This window comes from Phlebotomus argentipes, unplaced genomic scaffold (genome assembly GCF_947086385.1).
Source record: "Phlebotomus argentipes unplaced genomic scaffold, Phlebotomus argentipes genome assembly contig_6, whole genome shotgun sequence".
In the NCBI taxonomy this organism is placed as follows: Eukaryota; Metazoa; Arthropoda; class Insecta; order Diptera; family Psychodidae; genus Phlebotomus; species Phlebotomus argentipes.
In genome coordinates, this window is record NW_026776145.1 from 558,517 (window position 1) to 578,146 (window position 19,630).

Sequence of the window (19,630 nt, forward strand, 5' to 3'; positions counted from 1 at the left end):
CATACACCCACGCGTCCGGCTTGAATTGTGTGAATTCTCGTGGCTGCGAATTGGCTAATATCTCTATTTAAAACTGATAATTATATCGTTAAATATGAGCCACAAAGTTATGCTTGAGCACCAGCTAAAGAAGTCAACATTTTTGTGCTTCACACACTCTTGTTTTCGTTGCTGAAAGTTCCGAACACTTAAATACAATTTGAAATGAGAGCTAAAAGACAGAAATAATTAATTTGTACAGCAATACGAGAGTGAGACAAATTTGTTCTTCACAAATAGGTAATATTCACATCTTTCACAAACTTAATGTGGAAACGGATGTCTGGCGAGGTGACTGAGGAGGGGTGAAAGCTGAAGCCAATTTGGAGTTGTGAGACAACATGTGGCCGAGAGTAAAACATTTTCTTTTCACCACTTATTAAAGTGTCATTTCATCTTTTAATTGCATTCAACAAAAATAAATTGACTGTCCCTCATTTCATATTTTCTCCCATTCCAAGCGAGCAGCGCAGAATCTGTAGCTGCGCGGCCAGGCTTGTATATTAACGGGAATAACGACCTAAGGGTGAATTTGAGATTTGAACATATGAACAGGGTTGATTGCACAGAGAAAGGAACATTATAGGGGATGTTTTATCGTGCAGCCTTAAATGATCACAATTTGTGATAATGAGAAGGAAACCACACCAATCAAATTAATAATAAAGTCAGAAACTGGATATATTTACATAATTTCCTCCACTCACATTTCCTCAATTTGCACGTTGATTGCCGAAGGGTGTGATAAAATTTATTGAGCACTTTGTGCAGTTTACTTGGTAATAATCCATCCATCGACACGTTGAGTGTAATTATGGTTAATAAATCAAAATAATTTCTCCGTGAAACGTCAATCACGAATTTTACTGACACGGAGTGACTTATTGTGCGATCGGGTGACAAATTAAAAAATGAGAACCACCCATTTTCCATCAACCCCTGCGGGAGAGCCACCGTTCGCCAATATCTTGGGTGTAATTCACACCGATGGCGTCTCAAGCCCAAGAGATTATCCGATTGAGACTGCCAATTCAGCCACTCAATTGGCCAATTTATCGATCAATCTACTCCAATATGCACGGACGCGATGTGGAATGGCGATAAGGATGAATTGTTCACCTCTAACGAGGTTGTTAGTGCAGCATTGTTGATTTATCAGCTTAATTATCTGAAGCCTATAAGTTATCCCATTGATTTTTCGAACTTGACTTAAGCATCTGATTTATTGAGACCTCATTGGGGCGATAACAGACTGTAATGGTCTAATTGGATAATAGTGGGATCATATCCGAAATTAGTTGTAATTATAAATCTAAATAAAGCTTGATTTGCTGTTGAAATTGGTTTCAATTTTAATTTATTCTATTGCATGTTTCTAATGCAATTATTTCGTGCTATTAGTAGATAAAATAAACTGTTTACGAATAAAACTCCATGTATGTATCATTGAAAAATATGCTTTGTATGTTTTTAAGAGATATTTCTTTTAATCGTCACTTACACAGATCTTTTAAAAGATGCTCAATCTGTCTTTATATACGGTTATGAAACGAAGAGCAATTTCAATTACTGCCAATAATGATTAAAATGCCATATAATTCGAGTCGCTTAATTTTTGAACTGCGCTGTGCATTGCATTTTTATGGCCACGAAACTCATGCACATGATTCCTTCGCTCTCCCTCTCACTCAGGCGTGGAAATATCGATAAATTGGCATTTGAAAATTGCCACATATCACTGGGGTGGCGGCTTCCGAGGGTGGTGATACACAATTTATGCCGACACAGAGTCACTGTGTGAATTTCACGGAGGAGGGTCCTCTAATACGAAATAGATTATTGTTTTATGGTAATTTTTTAATTGGAACAACTAGAGCGGTAAATTGCAATTTACTCTGTAACTTCGTCTGACTGGATGAATCTGTAGTTCAGAGTGTCTTTTTTGTTGCTGTGCCTAAAAATAACACAATTATGGGAACTCTATTAGATGAGGGTCAAATTCGCCCGATAGACGAAAGTAAGTTATGGGTGTCTGAATTTTTTTTTGGGTGAAAGCCATTAAGATTTTACAAGGGATTTCAAAGGATTATTCGGGGAATTTTCTGCTTACGAGAAGGGGTAGCAGTAAAATGTTAACTTTCTCAGTTGCAAACGATGAAGACACCCATGTTACTGCTGCCTCTTAATTCTGTCGTCAAGTCATACAAATTTCCTCGCTTGCCATGGCGTCAACAGCGAGATTCATCCAGTGTAATTTTTTCTGAAGAGATGTTTATTCACCAATTTGCACAGAATTGATTTGCAAACAGGGAGCAAGGGTCTGTGTTTGCCTTAATTTTCGACTTGATTGTAATTTGCAGTGAGCAACAATAGATGGTGTACGTTCTTGAGGCAAAATCGAAACCCCTGTATTATGAATGAAGTTAAATCCTATGAAAAAATACGGCTAGCAAACACCCATAAGGTAATTAAAACCAACAACCCATAGTCAGTCCAAAGTGGGAATATTAAAAGCGAACCCGCGTGTCAATATTTGCATTGCATGCCGAATTTTATATGATTAATTATTTTTGAATGGCCTTTTTTGCCATTTTCTCCAACTATACAAAAATTCAAACCACACAAAACCTCCCTCTCTAGTTTGAATTATATCCAATGCAGTGGTGTATGATTTGATGCATAGTTGGTGGTCGTGGTGAATTTTTAATTTCAATTTTGTGAGAAAATTCTCGATTTACGAGTTGAGCAATTTTTAAAAATACACTTCAATTCTCATTAAAAATGTATCTACAGATATTTTCATCTCATCAATTCTAGAAGTGAACGGATATGAGTTGCGAGAAACACACGTTACTCTCGGAGAGATGCGCGTCTGTTGCAAGAAAATTGTGCCATATGTGAGCTATTTTACCGCCATTGACAACACAAATAGCCTGTCTTTCATTCACTACTGGGCAAAATTGTCTCTCTGGCACAAGTAAATAATTGCGCTGTATGTACTTAAATGGTGAAATTGAATGGGGACAGCGAAGTCTGAGATTCCAATTGAGCAGCCCTCAAATTTAATTTTGAGTTAACTGCCGCTATTATATCCCTCAATTACAATGCGTCAAACAAGGGTGATAATGTCATATTAGGATAGCAAATGCACTCTCTTCTGACGCTAATAAATTATTTAGGAAAGGCTCCTGCATACACTCCAGTGCAATCTTCAGTGGTAGTGTCTTTCATAAAAATTAAATGAGTTGAAATAAACAGTCGTATGTCACACAGAGTTGATGCTACAACAAAAGTTTTCAAAAGTAGTTTAAATAAAGATCTCATAGAAATGGTAGAAAATTTATCTGTGAAATTTATCTCTGTAGCAATGATTCCAAAGACAATAGAAATTGAATTTATGTTATCTACAATTTCGTATAATTGTCAACTCTAACTTTGACAAACACTACAGAATAAAAGATATGCAAATAATTATACGAGCCAATGTGCAATTGATAAGACTGTCATAGAGAGCACAAATGCTCTTCTTTTATTTATAAGGTGCATCGCAATGGATGGGTGAAATCATGCATGGTGTGTTGTAGGGTCGCTTCATTTTAATGATGATAGTAAACAAATGTTGATACAAACTTGATGGAGGAAAAAAAGGCTGAAGCCATAAAGAATGATATTGCGAATGCTTAACGCTCAATTTATATGCATGGGACAAAAGCGTGCAAAAATGCTCGCTGTGTGGTGATATTTTAAATTGAGTGTTACTTTGAGAGATAACTGAATGTTTGTGTCTGGCTGGAAAAAGTGTGATTTGTTGTCCTCTGTGATGCACTTTATGGGCTCGCTTTTGAATAACCCTGCAAAAAATTTCAATCATTTTTCACATCATCAAATGAGTTATGAAGCCCTGGAGCATATAAAATTCTCTCTCTGTCTTTCTAATAAAAAAAAAAAAAAACGAGTCAACAGACGCGCAAATGTTTTTGTGTGCTGTGATTGTTGTGGCCCTCCAATGAGACACATAATTCATATTAGTCGGATAAATTCTTCTGGTTGATGGAAAAGAGGCGTGAACTCATTAATCTCATATTTCATATATCTTTGGACATCCCCTCTGTGGTCTGGTGTTTTTGAAGTTTGACGCCAAATTGAATATCACTCATTCTGCTGAGAATGTTGCTGAACAAGGAGAAAATGAAATGAGATTTTCTAATTATTTGCTCATTTACGTCTCCCCTCTAGACTTTCTTAGCCCATCGCAATGCTTGGCTCACATACAATATCAATTACATCATATCAATTCAGGGTTTGGCTCTGCATATTCCATATAACATAGGGTGAGTTGAATATAAATCCCCAGGTCAAAAGGAAGCTGAGAAGAAAAGGCATGACAACTGGAGTGAGATTCAGAGGCTTACTGTACATCCACTTCAGTTATCTATTTAAATTTGCTCCAAAGAGTATTTACACAATCAAACCAATAAGTGCATGCAAATAGGAAAAATTGTGTTGACCAAATCTGATCCACAGGAATCATCTTCACCCTTTCCGTCAAACTCTTGAGAGGGTTGCGCTGAAGAAAAGCCGCCATAGCGAAGGAACGTCTAAGAATAAATGGGGGTGGTTCTCAATGGGCAAATAAATCAGAGTCGTATGTGTAAAGAACACCTAGAGAGCCTTAGAAAATGAGATGAAATATTTCATGAAAATTTTCCTACCCCCTATTCGTTGGGATCTTGACTCAATTGAGCGAACTTGAGAAATTGTGTTTTATCAATTGCCATTGGAGAGGCAAATGGATTTAGGGGCGATAAACTGGACCCTATATATATGTTTTTATGTTAAATTTCAAACGATAAGATACTCATTATTTCCATGCTATGAACATTATTACTGCTCTAAGGTAAATAACTTTTGAGTGAAGATGTGATTTTAGAGTCTATATTGTGGCACTTTAGTCAAATTATATTTCCCTGACTCTTAATATCTGACGTATTAGATTAAAATACCAGGCAGAAATAAAATATTCACCCCATCAAAAAGACCCTTCGAGGGCAGCACTGAAAATTTTCCCATTGAGATTATATTTTCTAATCAAGCGCCACTCAGCTATGTAAATAGATGTCGACGATATTGAAAACTCATATTTAATAATTCTAATATCCACTTGATTCTGGTTCCTCGAGTGTAGATTTGAGTGTGAGAAATTGAATTGGGCTTTTCATCATTTTATCATTGTGTACAGAAAAGTGATTATTTGCTCTCTTCGGTTGCGTTCTGGCTTTCCTCTCTGCCCTTACTCACATTTTGGCCCGGGAAAAATAATCCATCAATTGCGGGGGTGACTTTACTAATAACATTTTCGGGGAGTTTGGCAAAATGAGATTAAATTGGTATTTAGGGAAGACACTTGAAAAAACTTATGCAGACGCCAGATCTAATCTATCAGGGCAGCTTTTCCACATTCTATTGACATTGTGCTGTGGAGGATCTCTTATCATCTTCACCATTCAATTTATTCCTCTTCATTCACAATTGAAATTCAGATTCACTTGTTTGTGGCACTGCCTGTGTGAAATTATTGTAATGTACCACCAACAAAGGGACGCTCTTTAGCGTCCACACTGAGGGTTGGTGAGCTGATGGGAAAGCGATTGACGGTGGTGAAAGAGAGAAGAATCACGGGTCAGAGCGACGCTACAGCGACTCTCACTTAATTCACTCTAATTTGAGATTAATTTGTACACGTGCGTCACTTGTTTGCATCCCCAGGAACCGATCAGCAAACACGCACAATAGTTGTTGCAGGCGGAAAATCGGCAATCTTCACGGTTGTATGGGAATCATCTTCTCTATAACAACCCCGCCACCCCGGGGGTTGATTGAGTCAAAACACGAGGGAGAGACTTGTGTCTTCTTGACACACTTGTACACCCTCAGTAATTCCCGTGAATACGCAACAATGGCGAATATCGGCGTTCACATCAAAAGGACGAGAGCCTGGCTAAATGGGATGAAGAATGAACGTTGTGCGCTTCAAGTTTAATCCAATGTGGCGAGAGTTTTGTGATAAACATTCAATTATTGCCCGTGCAGATTTATCGGCCTGCTTTTGGCTCTGAGGATCAAAATTGTCCCTTTTCTATTGATTCCCATTCCACTAGGACGACATCAATTATATGGCCACTGATGAGGTGTGGCTAAGCAACAAAAAGACCAGCTGCAGATTTATTAGGACGCTCCACTCCATATCTGAGACTCTGAGGAACACGAGCGTGAAATTTTCAAGTCAACTCCAATGCTTCATTCTTATGTGTCATATGTCACATAGTTAACTTACATTTTTTTTCTAAATGTTATGAATACAGTTACAGTACCTCTTCATCACGCACACAAATTCATCTCTGGCCTCTATCATTCTGATGATTCCGGAGATGTATAGTTGATTCTCTCAGCGATGATTATTAGAGACTTATAACAACCTCTGACCAGCATACTTAAGAGTTTTCCATGAAAAATACTTGTTTAACATCAGAACAACAAGAATTCAAGACAAAAATATTTATCCAAAATTAGAATATGTTACTCAATTATCAAAATACGGACTTATTTCATTCCCAATTGAAGCTCTCAATTAACAGATATAGATCAAAATGTGTATTTCATTGAACTTATATGAGCGTGAAATCTTCTCAAAATGGAATATCATCAAAAGAAGTGGCATTTGAATGATTCTGTATTGTCCCATAAACCTAATCGGGTGTGGAGAACATCATCGGAAAACACCCCAACAAGTAACCCTAATTGCATTCAGTTGTATGCAAATGAGATGCATAAAAATTTAAGCATGAAATCTGTTTGATTGAATTGATTTGCCAGTAATTGAAGTGTAAAATTGCGACTCAGCCAAAATATAAATTACGAATTAAATGGTGAGAATATTTTCCATAATTTCTTTCCACTATTAGTTCAGTATTGGTGTAAAGGGGAAGGTCGAGTCAGCGTGGAATCGAGACAGTCGGATTGAGGATTAAGATTTAAATTGAGTTAATGCGAGTGCGGATCGTTTATTGGAATCCCATTTCCTTCCCATTTTACCACTTACCCTCTCTCCCACTCCTCAGGATCACTGTCACGCGTGAACATATCCCTCTTTGGTTGTGGCAACCCTTCGCCCAAAAAATCTTCCTTACAAGTGCGCTCGCCTCATTGTACTATTCGCCCTATTATCATCAAGTCGACCGGAAAATTAACCTCACACTGTGGGCCTGAGTGTCTGCGACACCCAGAACATGTCCCTCTACCTCGCCCGCACACATTTCCTCCTCCGCCAATAGTTTATCCACTCGAGTCGGGCAAGGAGCTCTATCTAAATGCGAATCCATCTTTACGATGCCCACCCAAATAACTCAACCCTCGCTGCTCCCACATATACATTCTTTGGAGCAATTGTACCGTTTCGCATCAAATTATTATGGCATTTGTATTTGCCTCCCCAATAATCATTCACTCGTGTTATCTATTCATGAAAATTCACGCTGTACGAAAATTGCACCGAGGATTTATCAGATTTCCCCCGTCTTTTATTGCGTCATCCCTTTTTCCATCCTTTTAAATCTTGCCTCTCGTTGACTCAAATTAAGCAATGAAGTCCCCATCAACTCAATGGCTTTGCCGCTTCAGAAGAAGAAGAATCAGTAAAAGGATAAGAGAAAGCAGACATAAATGGTTATTTCCATTTTGAGCCTTGGAGAAAAGAATTTCCTTAATTTTCACCTATGTACTCCAATTTTCCGCCTAATCAACTTACAAGCATTTTCTTTTGCCTCTTTTCCCTTTCGATCGTGCGCTTTGGGCAGTGAAAAAAAAAGAAACCAACTAATTGATTTTCTACAGATCAATGACCCGTAAGAATGAAAAAATAGCGATAAAGAAAATCCGCTTTGGAATAACAATTAGATAAGGCATCAACTAAGACAGTGCTGATTGACATGAGGAAATTACGTGTCAATTGAATTTCCTATCTTATCTACTGAATTAAATCACATCAACTCAGTTTCAAAGTGTGAATAATTAACTGGGCTCACTAAACGTGCACATCGTTTTAAAATATTAAGCGTAATTGGCGCTACTATTAATAATTCAATTCGTCATGGGACCAATATTTGCCACGTGCTCTAGTTAATCATTCACTTATGAATCTACGAAGAAATTATCTCACAAAATATTGCATACAAATTATTCTATTAATAATCTTCTCTGCTCCTTATTACCGGGGATGCAACAATTATCCCGGAAAACGCCTTGCTGTGATTTCGAGTAAAAAAAAGTATTATTTAACAGCGAAATAGTTTTTATGTGCCTTCTGACATAATTAAAATATTAATTTTTTTTAATCATGTGTGTTTCAATTCATCGCAAAATAATTTCTCCACATATACAATATCCAACGATTGATGCTCGTCCCATTGTCAAACAGCTTACAATTGTGAGGCCTGAGTTGAGCGAGTTGATCTAGGATTTTTACTTACATACGCCGACACATTTTCATCGCAGTAGTCCAGAATCTTTCGTTGCTTCTTCCTCACAAATTGCTGCTGCTTGTGGTAAATCTTTAGGGCACCCTTCACAGTGATAAACGCCAATCCACCAATAATAGTGCGATGCAAATTATTTTGAATTGACTCGAAGAAAATACGGCCCACTATTGAAGACACGGTAGGCAGAAGAATGGCTCCACAGAGAATCCTGGTGGCGGAAACGGGATCTGACAGAATTGGTGCTGCGGATGAGCTTTCGCTGGGTACATTCTCCTCGCTGTCACTGCAAATGAAGTCAAAACAATATGACCCGATATTCAAAACAATCGGAAAAGTCATTTTATCCTACCTAATAGGAAGAACCAAGTTCAGGAGGGGGAATTTTCGGGCAACCGTTCGTCGATTCTGGAGGAATCGCAGAATAGCATCTTCCCATCGGATCATTTTGCCCAACACCAAGCCAACTGGAATAGCCGGGAGTCCAATTAGTAGAACGAGCGGGTCAGAGTTCTCCATCACGGACAACCCCTCCTTGTGGCCAACCACCTGCAAGATGTTCCTCAGTTTCCATCACATTTTCATGAATGAGAGAGTATTCAAGTGTAATTTTGAGGTGCTTACCTGCAAAATAGTTATGGCCCCGTAAGTAACGGCCGTCCAATACAGGGAACCAACAACCACACCAGCAGCCAAGAAGGGACTCAGGCGCTTGATGAGCGTGTCAACTATTTCCAAGAAGTTCACCATAGGTCCCATATTGGGGAAGACTATTATGTACTCCGTCTGGCACTGTGGGCACACCACACATTTGAGGGAGTTGCCCTTCTGCTTCTCATCAACCCAACGCTGCAGGCAAACTTGGTGAACCTGCCCAATTATTCACAAAATCATTTAATATTATCGTTACTTTGTGAAGCTCCTCAACAATTTAGGATTTAACGAACTCGGTGTGAAAGTGTGAGGGTTTGTATAGATGGAAAACAAGTAATGCTGTCCTGTACAAATCTTATCCGGTCACTTTCCGGAAGGTTACTCACCCATTTGGTGGTTCCTTTGCATTTGCATGGCTGCACCCACAAGGCAAGTGCATCATCATCGTCTGTGGCAAAACACACCCAGCAATATCGTCCGTCTTCGCGTTTGTTAGAGCCCAATTCCTGAGACTCTGTGGCGGATGCATCTAATTCTGACATATTTTTTCATGGGCTGATGCAATGTCGTCAAAGTTTCCTTGTTGTCCCCACTACAGAGAATAACAATCAAATATTCTGTTTTACTCTATACTGAAACTTTATACATACGCTATAACATTCCAATTTCACGTAAAAGAGGAGTGATAATATGGATTTTCCCAATTTTTCAGAGAACAACACAATTTATCTGACGATGTTTTTATTCGCTATCCAGATGCAATGATGACTGACAACTTCTTCACGACGACAGAGCCACCATGCGAGACCCATGGTAAATTGACCATAAAATATTTGGGATTATCCAAGTTGTTTTGAAGAAAACAAGGAGAAATGTGACACTGAAAGTACGTGAAAATGAAAAGGAGCCGCTATTTTTCCGACATTGAAATGTGTATTCAGGCTCGTGAGGCCCTGGATAGGGAATTAGGGGCAGAAGAGGTGATGGAACAATCTGAGGAAGAGGATTTCTCTGATGAGGAAATGGAATACCACGGGGAAAGTGAGGAGAGTATTTTCGTTGAAGATGAAAAGGACGACGATGACGAGGAAGAAACAGATCCTCTGGCCGAAGCGCCCCCAAGTCCGACTGAGATCTCTACAGATTACTCCATCATCGCTGAGGCTATTCCTCCTGGTATATAGAAACTTTGGGAGAAGCAATTTACTAAATATTCTCTTTCTTTATTCATGGCTTCCTTATGTTACTATTTCCAGGAACAATATTGAATGTACCTGCTGATTACATGAATCTTTATTTGAGGGATATCATTAGTATTGTGACAATTCATACTAATGCTGAAGCAGAACGGGAGGATTCTACAAAAGGAACATCAGCTTCATGCTCTTGGAAGCCAATTGATGCAGAAGAGATGTCAGCATTCATCGGACTTTTGTTCCTTGGTGGCGTTCGTCACATGAAAGATGATTCCATTGCGATGATTTGGGATAAGTGTCACGGCAATAACATGTTCAGAGCCGCAATGTCACAGAATCGATTCAAGCAAATTCTCCGCTTTCTTCGCTTCAGTGACGAAAGTTCTGATGACAATCTCTTTGTTGCGGATAAACTAGACCCCATCAGAGAAGTGTGGGAAGTCTTCAACGAGTCCTTGAGTCGATATTTTCAACCTGGATTGAATCTCACTGTCGACAAGCAGTTTGTGAACTTCAAAGGTAAATGTTCTTTCCTTCAAAATATGCATCATAAGTCGGGCAATTACGGGATGATAATTTATTGGATCAATGATTCCTCCACGGGATTTCCATTGAAAGGATTTCCTTGCATTGAGAATGTGAAGAACAGAGCTACAAGTTTTGGACATACTGCTATTGTGGATTTGGCAGGACAGTATTTCAACAGAAATATTACATACGACAGGAAATTGTCCTCACCGAAATTGGAGCAAAAGTTGGAGAAGAAGGGCTTAACAATTCGCACAATCACCAAGAAACGAGAAAAAGTCCTTCCAGTAAAAAAACAAGCGAAAATGGGGAAGAAAGCAAATCATTTGACACAAATGAATAACTTGAAAACTGGAACCCAACTCATGAATGAAATGGTAAACAAATATTCGTGCAAGAGATCTTCTCGCAAATGGACATTCAGATTTTTCTGTAACATATTAGACGTGGTCGGGGTAGCGGCCTTTCTGTTGTATCGCATAAATAATTCAGAACAGAGTAAATACCCATTGAAGCGGAGTCAGAGGTCCAGCTTTTTGCTTGAGGCGGCAGAAGGTCTGATTTCGCCGGCAATCATGAAATACAAGCCCAGTTTTAATATATCAGTGCTGCAATCGACCAACATTGATGAGATAAAACAAGAACCAATTGACTCAAATCAATCGCAGCCACAAGATTGTCTGCAAAGAATTTCAATTGCAGATGATTCAAGTGAATCAAAGCCACAAGATCTTCTGCAAAGGATTTATTCGACTGAAGGCGATTCAAAGGAGGAGTCAAAGAGAGGAAAGTGCTGTGTATGCCAATTTCGAACGAGGAAGTATTGCAAGATTTGTGGAAATCACGTGTGCCCCAAACACCTGATTGAGTCTTGCAGTTTATGTGCGAAGTAAATTAGTTTTTTTTTTACAATGAAAAGCTTTATTTTTGCTCCATCTCTCGCGGAATTACAGAAAATTAGGGACACTCTACAACAACAGGCAGGTCTTCAGGATCGTCCTCAAATACATCCTCGAAAGTCCACAGCATCGTTTCGCTCAGGTAGTTTTTGAAATTCTCCACATCCCCTTGAATATTTCCGAGTATGCAATTGGCGACGAGCTTTCGAACATCCTGATACACTGAATTCTCTGGCGATGGTTGCATCACTTCCAGCGGCAAATGAGGTAATTGATATTGTACACACAGAAGGAATCGTCTGTAGAAATTTCTGTACTTTTGCACGCCTTTTTCCGTATTCGATGCAATAGCCAAAATCTTCCGCCAATGAGCCAATCCGTCTGTTGAGCATCCGGCAACAAAGAGGGCAAAGGCAAACTGCACTTCAGACAGAAGCGTCGTTTGACTGGAGAAGCATTCAATCAGCTTGTCTAGCGCCACAATTGAGTCCATAAAGCTGTTTGTGATCTCAGATGGAGTTGCTTCCTTCATGAAGCGCGGAGGAAGCTCCGTGAAATTGGGCACAGTTCCAGGAATTGGTTTCAATTGTGGCAGGAGGTGGTCTTCATCGAAAAGCAGATTAATCTTTGTGCTTTTGGGGCTAGCTGCTTGTCCACAAGTGCCTCCTCCTCTGGGTCTATCATCGTCTGAACAAGATAGTAGATCCGCACATGTCCTGATCACTCCACATGCTGGTGAGAGGCTCTCCACAGTCTCCTGTGTGATATATGTGGTGAGATTTTGCCACTTGGACAGGCTATCGTAATCATAGGGCGCCAGAAGTTCATCAAATTGAAGAATGTTCTCCTGAATAAATTGCTTCTCTACTTCCGGATCGCCCTTCGTACGGACTCTGAGTTCCTCCGTCTCCGGATCCCATTCTCTTATGACAATCTCCCTCTCCCTGAAGTAGTGGATGAATCCTACACGAGGAGCAGCATCACCAAAGGGCCCCACAGAGGCGCAGTACACAAAATGTGGTCCTGGAGGAATCATCTTCACCCCTCGAAACTTTTCTGCCACAACAAACTTACTACAATCAATTCCAAACTCTGTCTTTGGGGGTACTCCCGCAATGATGAGGAAGGCTCCGTGTTGGAACCTCTGCAGGGCTGTTTTCTGATCCATTCTGGTCTCTACTGCGACAAATTGGACTGAATCTTCTTCAGCAAGAACTCTATCTGATTCTTCATAACAGGTTGTCCACGCTTCGTCTTCTGACTGAGCTGGCGGTTTCTCTGAATCTTCTCGGACCGCTTCTTGTCGATGTCCTTTCGCTTCTTTTCCTTGGCTTCACGAATCAGCTGATGCTTCTCCTCGACAGCTCTTTTGTTAGTGAGAAATTTCAACTTTCGCGGATTCACCACGTAGTTCACTTGCGTAGATTTCAACTTATTTTTACTTTTATGCTCGCCAGCAGGATTTCCTTTCTTCCTTTCGCAACTTGTATGCTCAGATTTTAGCGAGAAATTGGACTTTTTTTGCGTCTTCATGTTTTGATAATTACATGCTGCGTGCGAATCTTGGATAACTTTGACACTGTCAACTTTTGACAACCGGCACATTTTATAGATGCTATAATAGTAAATGGCTGTTGCTTTTGTTCATATGAACGCCGAGGTGAAGAAATTTATTTTGCCTTTTCTGCCAGAAATATAAGTGCCAGAGTTTGAGAAATGTCGAGAAAAGTTTTAGCATTTTCTTCATCGTCGGAAGAAGATGGAGGATCAGAGGAATCAGGGCTATCAGAGGTGGAAATTCCCGAGACAGACGCAGGTAATTTTCAATGTTGCTTGAATGGAATAACCGTTTTCGGGAAATTTTTCAGTGGTTTCAGAATGTTTTCCTCTGCAATTTCAGATGAATCAATCATAGTTCGTCATCCTGGAAAGAAAAATTTTCGGATTGAATCGTCTGGTGATGAGGATGACGAGCCACTTTTGTTATCCCCAAAGACGCGTAGATCTATTGGGATTCGCGCTCCAGTGGAGTCCATCGATGATTCAGAGTCAGAAGGGCTACTCTCTGAGAACGATTATGAGGATAAACACCGTTCCGAGGACGATGATGAGGATAAGCAGCTCTCCGAGGATGATGATGAGGATGAACAGCTCTCCGAGGACGATGATGAGGATAAGCAGCTCTCCGAGGATGATGATGAGGATAAGCAGCTCTCCGAGGCCGACGATGAGGATGAACAGCAGAACCACAGGATCCAGGAACCAATGCTAAATGGTAAATTTAATATTGGACATTGGATATTATATTATAGACATAAATTTGATGTCCTTACTCCGCTTGTGCTCAACAGTTTCAACAGAATCACAAAAAGCTTCTTCGATAATGATGGATAAATTCAAGATCAGGCGTTCTGATTATTCTGCACGCGAGGGGGAATCTGATGAGGAGATTCTGATCGAGGAGGAAGATGAAAGTGATGTGTTGGAGACGCAAGAATCTTCTCAATATGAACATGCGAATTCAGTCACTATGGCTGCAGAGTGTCCTGATGATTCTAATGAGACTCGGGAGAAATCTTTTGAAAGCAGTATTCAGAAGAAACTCAGTTCCACTCGATACACGAAAATGCGTGATACAGATAAGCTCAATCAGGTTGAGAAAATGCTAGATCAGCTGGACATTTCTGAGATAAAGGAGGAGGAGAAAGATCATTCGCAAGACGATGTGATTTTGTTGGATTCTGATGATTCTCTAACAGAGCAAAATAAGATTTCCGTATCGCAAGCTGTTTATGATTTGGAGAAAAACAAGCTGGAGCAGTTGCTGTCAGAGCAGCAGAGCAAGAACACGCTGTTAAGTAAAATGGGATCAAGTTTGCCGGATAAGGGAGCAAAGCTGTCCGCTCAATCAGCAGCCTTGCAGACGGAAATTGATTATCAAATCAAGCACATTGAGAAACTGCAGATCACGGAGACTGAAGTCCAAAATGGTGTATCGGCGAATTTGGGTGAGGAGGAAGGAGCTGTTGGTGAACTTCCAGGGAGAACTGAACGAGCAGAGAAAATGTTCCATAAGCGAGAGATAGTCACAATTGAGACAATTTCTGAAATTCATAAGTCTTTGAAGCAGCGCCCGCCGGAGGATTTGCTAATGGAACAACCAGATCAACTGAAAATCACTCTGATGGAACACCAACGGTATGCTCTATCTTTCATGACTTGGAGAGAGCAGAATAAACCGAAAGGTGGGATTCTGGCTGATGACATGGGCACAGGTAAGCACTGAAATTAAGAATTTTTAGCAACTTAATGTATGCTCATATTGTGTAATTTGTTTTCAGGAAAAACGTTGACTATAATAAGTCTTATGTTGTTGTGCAACAGAACTGAAGAAGATGAGACAACGTGGAAGAAGAAAGATGCGCGGAACATGTATCATGGAGGTACTCTCGTCGTATGCCCGGCTAGTTTGATGGATCAATGGTGCAATGAGGTAAAGACCAAATGCAAGCGAGGTGCTCTTGTAGGGTATCTGCATCATGGACCTAATCGAGAATACAAAGCACGTCGTCTGGCCAAATATGATCTAGTGGTGACAACGTATCAAACGCTAACTTCGGATTTTAAAAATCAAGGAGGTTTGTTTGGAGTGAGATGGCACCGAGTAGTCCTTGATGAGGGTCACACCATGAGAAATCATAAAACGGCGATGGCAAAGGCTTGCTTTGAGGTCGAAGCAGAGAACAGATGGGTGCTGACAGGAACTCCCATTCAAAATCGTCTGAAGGATTTCTATGCATTGATAAAATTTCTGAAATGCTCACCCTTTGACGATATTAATTATTGGAACTCATGTATTGGCAATAAGGAGATGACAAAAAGTGGATATGCCAGAGTTCACACACTCGTGAATTTACTCTTGCTTCGCCGCACAAAGCAACAGCTTCAAGAAAGAGGAATACTTGAGAAGTTGCCAACCAAGATGGTAAAAACAGTAGAGGTGCAACTGACTCCTGATGAGAGATCGCTCTATGCCAAGGTGGGAATCTTTTACAGTAAATTTCATTTTTTTTCTTAACTAATCTTTTTAATTTTTTTTTTCAGTTACTGCTCTATTCACAAGCCCTCTTTTCACAATACATGACCCAGCGAAAGAATGATTTTCCAATTATCAATGCCAAACAGAATGTTGACAAGGTATTTCACTCCATCAAGTCATCACTCGTAGGCAAAGATGTCAGCACGATGGAGATCTTCAAGCTTATTCTGCGCCTGAGGCAAATTTGTTGCCACCCTGGATTGATTCTAAAGAATCAGGAGGAGGATTTTGAATTTGATGAGTCGACAGAAGATAGCGGCAGAGCAGTGAATTTGGTGGAATTGGTGGACAAGCTGAATATGAATGATAGTGAAGGCAGTATTGGTGCTCCCGTAAAAGCACGTTACGATAGAAAGATCTTTGATCTGGACAACCCCAGTTCGAAGGTGTCCGCAGTCATTGAGGAAATTGAGCGAATTTACGAAATCGGAGAAAAAATGATTATCGTCTCACAGTGGACGTCGGTGTTGGACATCATTGCTGATCATCTGAAAAGGAGAAATCTCTCATATCTTGTCCTAACAGGGACAACTAAGATCTCGGATCGTGGAGAGATTGTGGCTAACGTCAATGATCCATCACACGATGTGCAGATCCTTCTGCTCTCCCTAGGGACGGGTGGTGTTGGTCTCAACTTGGTAGGAGCGAACAACTTGCTCCTTATTGATCCTCACTGGAATCCACAACTGGAGATGCAGGCGCAGGATCGAATTTACCGCATTGGCCAAATCCGAGACGTATCAATTGTGAAGTTTATCACTTCTGATAGTATGGAGGAGCGTGTTCAGCAGCTGCAGCAGATAAAGCTTGAATTGGCCGACAAAGTGCTTACTGGGGCCAGAAAAATGGGGTCTGGATTAACAATCCAAGATTTAAGAACACTGTTTGACATGTAGTGCGCATTCTCACTGCCAATATGTGATAAAACTAGAGAAATCAGAATGTGAGAACAGAAAAGAGAATGGTCTATCAAGATGTGAAGGAGGAAATGAACTGATTATACATATGAATTCCATAAATGATACAAACTTTTTTTTAATAAAGCAAAATTTAGGTCTGTTAAATGAGATTTTGAATTTATTTATTAATCTTAATATGTGTTTTAGCTTTTCCAATTAGAAGTCTACTCACAGGAAGTAAATTCTTTCTAGTCACAAGCACAATGCGTTTTATGAACGACACTCCATTTTGGTTATCCAAAGAGTTATCCAACAGAGCGATATTTCGCCGCAGGATCGGTTGAAAAATGTCGGTTGTGGATCGTGTGGAACTTATTCAGTAGAATTCATGGAATGATGGAATAAAAAAAATTCTCACCTTCAAGTGTAAAAAATAGAAAATTTATTTGCTTTTCTTGTGCATAGGGAAAATTTTGGCATCAAGAAATCTTAAATATGCTAAAATCGCTAAAATGCTCGCGTACGCGAGTTCCTGAAGTGAAATCCCGACCACAACGGAAATGTCCGCTTCTTCCGCGAGAGTTCCAACGACAGTCCATGACGATTGCTTCATGGGTTGTGAGTGACGGCGTGAGTGTTTGTTCTGTTGTGGAGGAAAATAAAATGTGTTTCACTTTGCCCCGTGTCACAGTGTGGCTGGATTCGAGTGATATCAGGAGTGGAACGACAAAAGTAAAAGTACTGCCTTGTGGAGAGCAAATGACGACGCTGGGGAGCGTGTGAGTGAGCGCGAAAGTGCCGAATGGCAGCCGCTTGGACGATGAAGAGTGGGAGGAAATTGACGGTGGAAAAGGCCAACAGCCCATGAGACTGGAAAGAAGTTGTCTGTTCCTCAGTTTATGCAGTGTCTCCGTGTAGTGTGGATCAGCCGTGCACAGTGCTTATAGTATCCCTTGATGGTGTTCCGCTGGTTCAGCTCCCTCTACTGCAGGCTTTTCCCCCAGACTGACAGCATGACCGTGTTCGAGAGGTTGCGAGATCACCTGGCGCGCTACAATCAAGAGCACCTGGTACAGTTCTGGGACGATCTCACTGACGATGAGAGGCGAGAGCTACAAGAGGACATCCGAGAGTTCAATCTGGAGGAAGTGCAGGACATCTTTAGGCGGGCCATTGCGGGCTTGCAAGACGCCAGCGAGAAGCTGGATGATCGGCTGCAGCCCCTGCCTGAGGAAATGTGCATGTCTGTGAAGCGCACGGATCCCACACTCCTGCGAGAGTATGAGAATGAGGGTCTGAGACAGGTGGCGCTGGGGCATGTGGGCGTGCTGCTGATGGCTGGTGGCCAGGGCACACGTTTGGGCTTTCCCCATCCCAAAGGCATGTACGACGTTGGACTACCGTCCCGGAAGACACTGTTCCAGATACAGGCTGAACGGATTCGCAAGCTGGAGCGCCTGGCACATGATGCCACTGGTCAGCAGGGCCACATTTCGTGGTACATCATGACCAGCGAACACACAATGGAGCCGACGAGACGATTTTTCGAGAAGCACGACTTCTTTGGACTACGCGAGGAGGACATCGTGATGTTTGAGCAGGGCAGTTTGCCCTGTTTTGACTTTGAGGGCCGCATCTTATTGGATGAACGCCACCGGTTGGCCAAGGCGCCTGACGGTAATGGTGGAATTTACCGTGCTCTTTGCGAGCGTGGCATTTTGGACGACATGCAGAACAGAGGAGTGCTGTACCTCCATGCTCACAGTGTGGACAATATCCTCATTCGTGTGGCCGATCCCATTTTTGTGGGCTATTGCGTCCAGCAGCGCGCCGAGTGTGCCGCCAAGGTGGTCGAGAAGTCTCAACCCAGCGAACCCGTTGGTGTGGTTTGCGTGGTAGACGGCAAATATCAGGTGGTGGAGTACAGCGAGATCACCTCCAAGTCAGCCGAAATGCGGAAACCCGATGGCCGGCTAACCTTCAGCGCTGGCAACATATGCAATCACTTTTTCACCACTGCATTCCTCCAGCGAGTGGCTGCAGAGCACGAGAAGGAGCTGAAGCTGCATGTGGCCCAGAAGAAGATACCCTGGGTAGATGGGGAGGGCGTGAAACGCACCCCTGAAAAGCCAAATGGGATTAAAGTGGAGAAATTTGTCTTCGATGTATTCCAATTTGCCGAGAAGTTTGCTGTAGTGGAAGTGGAGCGCAACGAGGAATTCAGTGCACTGAAGAATGCCGATGGAGCCAAGAAAGACTGCCCATCAACTGCTAGGTAAGTGCATTTCATGTTATGCATTTTGAAAAGAAAAAAGCAGAGATAAATTGGGTGAAGACTTGATAAGAAAAACAAAATTGTACACTGCAAAAGAATTATTTTAACATATATTACGTTTATTTACAAATTCAACGGGTGAATGAAAAAACTGCAATAAGTGGAAGGTTTTTCTAAGAATATATAAGAACTAGTAAAAAAATATATCGGATTTTCCACTTATCTAAGTCATTAAGACACTCGTTGATTTAAGTAAGAATCTGCGAATTTTAATAATAATAAATTCTCAATAGGCAAGACATCTTCCGTCTCCATCGGCGCTACATCGAGAACGCTGGAGGCTCCGTGGATGGTGACGCATGTGAAGTATCACCTCTACTCTCGTACTGTGGCGAAGGACTCACACAAGTCGTTCACGGGAAGACATTCCGGAGTCCTGTGCATCTGCAGAGTACCACGGAAACTCTGAACGGACACCTTTAGAAGCGCCGTGGAGCACAAGGGACGTCG

At 41.1% G+C, this 19,630-nt stretch overlaps 6 protein-coding genes across 6 annotated transcripts; 3 read left to right on the top strand and 3 right to left on the bottom strand.

Annotated features, from left to right (window-relative positions):
* Nucleotides 1–8,320: 8,320 nt before the first annotated feature.
* On the bottom strand, nt 8,321–9,988 carry LOC132264681 (E3 ubiquitin-protein ligase MARCHF5). Its single transcript, XM_059764963.1, has 5 exons — nt 9,875–9,988; nt 9,611–9,816; nt 9,195–9,440; nt 8,923–9,119; nt 8,321–8,856 (listed from the first exon to the last, which is right to left on the bottom strand). The coding sequence occupies exons 2-5, from the start codon at nt 9,764–9,766 to the stop codon at nt 8,514–8,516; spliced, it is 942 nt and encodes a 313-aa protein (XP_059620946.1). The 5' UTR covers nt 9,767–9,816; nt 9,875–9,988; the 3' UTR covers nt 8,321–8,513.
* An 87-nt stretch (nt 9,989–10,075) lies between these two features.
* Nucleotides 10,076–11,841, top strand: LOC132255837 (uncharacterized). The gene is made up of 2 exons (XM_059752010.1): nt 10,076–10,400; nt 10,481–11,841. Exons 1-2 carry the CDS (start codon nt 10,121–10,123, stop codon nt 11,839–11,841), a joined length of 1,641 nt encoding a protein of 546 aa, XP_059607993.1. The 5' UTR covers nt 10,076–10,120.
* A 5-nt stretch (nt 11,842–11,846) lies between these two features.
* LOC132255847 (protein AAR2 homolog) lies at nt 11,847–13,015 on the bottom strand. Its single transcript, XM_059752021.1, has one exon. It carries the CDS (start codon nt 13,013–13,015, stop codon nt 11,906–11,908), a length of 1,110 nt encoding a protein of 369 aa, XP_059608004.1. The 3' UTR covers nt 11,847–11,905.
* An 8-nt stretch (nt 13,016–13,023) lies between these two features.
* LOC132255858 (uncharacterized) lies at nt 13,024–13,417 on the bottom strand. The gene has a single exon (XM_059752032.1). The coding sequence runs from the start codon at nt 13,378–13,380 to the stop codon at nt 13,024–13,026; it is 357 nt and encodes a 118-aa protein (XP_059608015.1). The 5' UTR covers nt 13,381–13,417.
* Nucleotides 13,418–13,455: 38 nt separating this feature from the next.
* Nucleotides 13,456–16,998, top strand: LOC132255827 (transcription termination factor 2-like). The gene is made up of 5 exons (XM_059751998.1): nt 13,456–13,663; nt 13,748–14,122; nt 14,199–15,122; nt 15,189–15,886; nt 15,952–16,998. The coding sequence occupies exons 1-5, from the start codon at nt 13,564–13,566 to the stop codon at nt 16,840–16,842; spliced, it is 2,988 nt and encodes a 995-aa protein (XP_059607981.1). The 5' UTR covers nt 13,456–13,563; the 3' UTR covers nt 16,843–16,998.
* Nucleotides 16,999–17,307: 309 nt separating this feature from the next.
* LOC132258808 (UDP-N-acetylhexosamine pyrophosphorylase) lies at nt 17,308–19,615 on the top strand. The gene is made up of 2 exons (XM_059756296.1): nt 17,308–19,120; nt 19,414–19,615. Exons 1-2 carry the CDS (start codon nt 17,802–17,804, stop codon nt 19,601–19,603), a joined length of 1,509 nt encoding a protein of 502 aa, XP_059612279.1. The 5' UTR covers nt 17,308–17,801; the 3' UTR covers nt 19,604–19,615.
* The last annotated feature ends 15 nt before the right edge of the window (nt 19,616–19,630 follow it).